A 2,848-nucleotide genomic window follows, 5' to 3' on the forward strand; every position below is an offset into this window, starting at 1 on the left:
GCAAATCTACCCCATCAGCCTCGACCAAAAATTGCTGTTAGTCATCCATAATTTTCATATCTTAAAACGGTTTCATTTTGGAAATAATTTTCCATGTCACCTTATTGAAGTGGAGTTGTTATTGATATGGAAATGTCATGTCAAATTGGGACCGAACCATGGGGGTAAATTTTGGAATATATTAAAAGTTGGAGATTTTTTTAAACAAAACAAAATTCGAGGCAAATCTAGGACTATACCTAAAGTTTGGGGTTTCTTCTAAGACAAAAAAGGTTTGGGCCAAAATTGGACTAGAACTTGAGGGTTTTTTAGGGAATTAGGCCTTTTTTGTGGAAAATTGTTTGATTTGATCGTAGCTTGTGTCCCTTGAATCGATGTTATTGTTATGGGGAACTTATGAACATTTGGTACATTTAGGAGAATAAAAGCGAAAACATGTTTCTTCAAAAGAAAAGATCATGCAACGATAACATGGATTTCATGAGTGAATAGAATAAAGTTGGATCTAAGCGTTATCTAGAAAAGTGAAACTCGTTCACTCTTTTTTTTTATTCTAGACTTCTCCACTTGCAAATTTCAATTAACAAAAGTGTGTCTTTGCACTTTGCAGTGACTGTATGAAGTTATCCTTCACTTGGGGTATATCTTAACGTGAATTGCTTTTATTATTTAACTACTAAAACAATGGATCTAGTTCTTTATTGATTGGTCATTAATTCTAATTAACCATATCTAGTAATCTCTCACGAATTCTCTTACTATCTACAGATGATTCTACGTGGTATATCATGAACGATTTTGGTTGAATTGCCGTATGGAATCTCTTCTTTGTCTTGGGTATGATAAGTCCTTTTCTCTTCACACCTATGAAGCTCTCATTCAGCACTCTGACAAACAAAAATTGTATGTGTGAAAAAAATTATCACACTATGCTAATTGATGGCCAAATTTCTCAGCAGTCCACTTCCTAGCAGCAAAATTCATACTCGGAGCTCCGTGTGTGTTGATATTTCTAATCTTGAAGTGGATGAGAAGGCATCAAGTGACCGATGCAAACATCGAAGAATTCTTACGAGCTCGCAATAACTTTTTGCCCATAAGGTACTCTTACTCTGACATCAAGAGGATCACAAAAAATTTCAAATGCAAGTTGGGTGAGGGGGGATATGGTTCCATATATAGAGGAATACTTAGAAGTGGCAATGAAGTTGTGGTTAAGATTTTGAACAAATCAAAATCTATTGGCCAAGATTTTATAAGCAAAGTGGCCACAATTGGAAGGATCCACCACATTAATGTGGTGCAACTTGTTGGTTTTTGCTTCGAATACTCCAAACAAGCTCTTGTCTATGATTTCATGCCGAATGGATCTTTGGATAAACACATTTTCTATAAGGATGGTGATGATCCTCTTGATTATAAGAACATGTATGAGATCTCTCTCAGCATAGCTAGAGGGATAGAGTATCTACATCGGGGATGTGATATGCAAATTCTACATTTTGACATCAAGCCTCACAACATTCTCATAGACCAAAGTTTCACTCCGAAAGTTTCTGACTTTGGACTTGCAAGACTTTATCCCACCGATCGCAGTATAGTATCGCTGACTGCAGCAAGAGGAACCTTGGGTTATATGGCTCCCGAGCTATTCTATAAAGACATTGGTGGCATTTCTTACAAAGCCGATGTTTATAGTTTTGGGATGTTATTAATGGAAATGGCTGGTAGAAGGAGAAATCTAAATGCAAATGCCGAGTGTTCAAGTCAAATTTACTTTCCTTTATGGGTTTATGATCAACTCAACAAAGAAAAGGAACTTGAAAGGGTAGATGTCAAAGAAGAGGAAAGAGAAATAACGAGGAAGATGATAATCATTGCACTGTGGTGTATAAAATTGAGCCCTAATGATCGGCCGTCAATGAGGAAAGTCCTAGATATGCTTGAAGGAGATATGGATAAACTGCAACTGCCTCCAAAACCACTTTTGTATCCGAGAGAGGCACCGGTTAATGATGTTGACGCTGAGATAGAACTTGAAATAGTCTCATCTTCGTCCAGTGCTCCGATAGTTTCTAGCAGTTCCCAATTTTACCATGACCATGAGTTTACGAAATCATGTATTGTGTGATTGTTACCCTATAATGAGATGCAAAAATTATAAATAGTACTATCAACATGTATCATCATTCAAAATGTAATCTGTGAAGCTTTTACATGTTTTTCATATGGCACTAGTGTTTTCTGGTAGACTCGTTATGTCCATATTTTATAAATGACGATGAATGTTGTATGGCATTCATTCAATTTTTGTTTCATGTGAATTCTCTTGGTATAACAAGGTAATTTTTTCTTCGTGTCAATGTTTGCATTTTGAGCAACGAATCTCTCTCATTTCCATCAAAACCTCTCATCCCCACCCTTCGACCTCTATTTGATCACCCACGTTGAAGACAGCTACTTGCTCAAGCTATCTTCGACTTGGTCCTCGTGTCACGGGATGGGTCCAAGCCTAACTGATGAATGACTGGCACATGTCAAAGAGTAAAGACAAAGTAGGCTGACAATTTTGTCTTTATGATGAATGGAAATTGAACATGCAATGTTATGTTAGAGCATATTATGTATTACAAAAGCTCAATCCCTAAATGCAGTAAGAACTTGTGCGTTCACTCGATGATAAGACATGAGATGGTGCCTTGCATTCTTCAGAACAAGTATTATATTCCTCACTGTTGTCCCCTGCACATGAGTTTTCCTACTAAGTAAACATTCCTCGAGACACCGATATTCATAAGGAATGCGAGATCTTCACTTCTTTTGGAGTTTGCAGAAAGAGAAGTATAAA

At 36.8% G+C, this 2,848-nt stretch overlaps 1 protein-coding gene across 1 annotated transcript; it reads left to right on the plus strand.

Moving 5' to 3' along the window:
* Nucleotides 1–1,096: 1,096 nt before the first annotated feature.
* LOC120287805 (rust resistance kinase Lr10-like) lies at nucleotides 1,097–2,307 on the plus strand (the record flags this gene model as incomplete). Its single annotated transcript, XM_039301216.1, has 2 exons — nucleotides 1,097–1,428; nucleotides 1,597–2,307. Coding segments are annotated over 2 exons (867 nt in total), but the record flags the coding sequence as incomplete, so codon positions are not given.
* Nucleotides 2,308–2,848: the final 541 nt, after the last annotated feature.

This window comes from Eucalyptus grandis, chromosome 8 (genome assembly GCF_016545825.1).
Source record: "Eucalyptus grandis isolate ANBG69807.140 chromosome 8, ASM1654582v1, whole genome shotgun sequence".
Taxonomy (NCBI): Eukaryota; Viridiplantae; Streptophyta; class Magnoliopsida; order Myrtales; family Myrtaceae; genus Eucalyptus; species Eucalyptus grandis.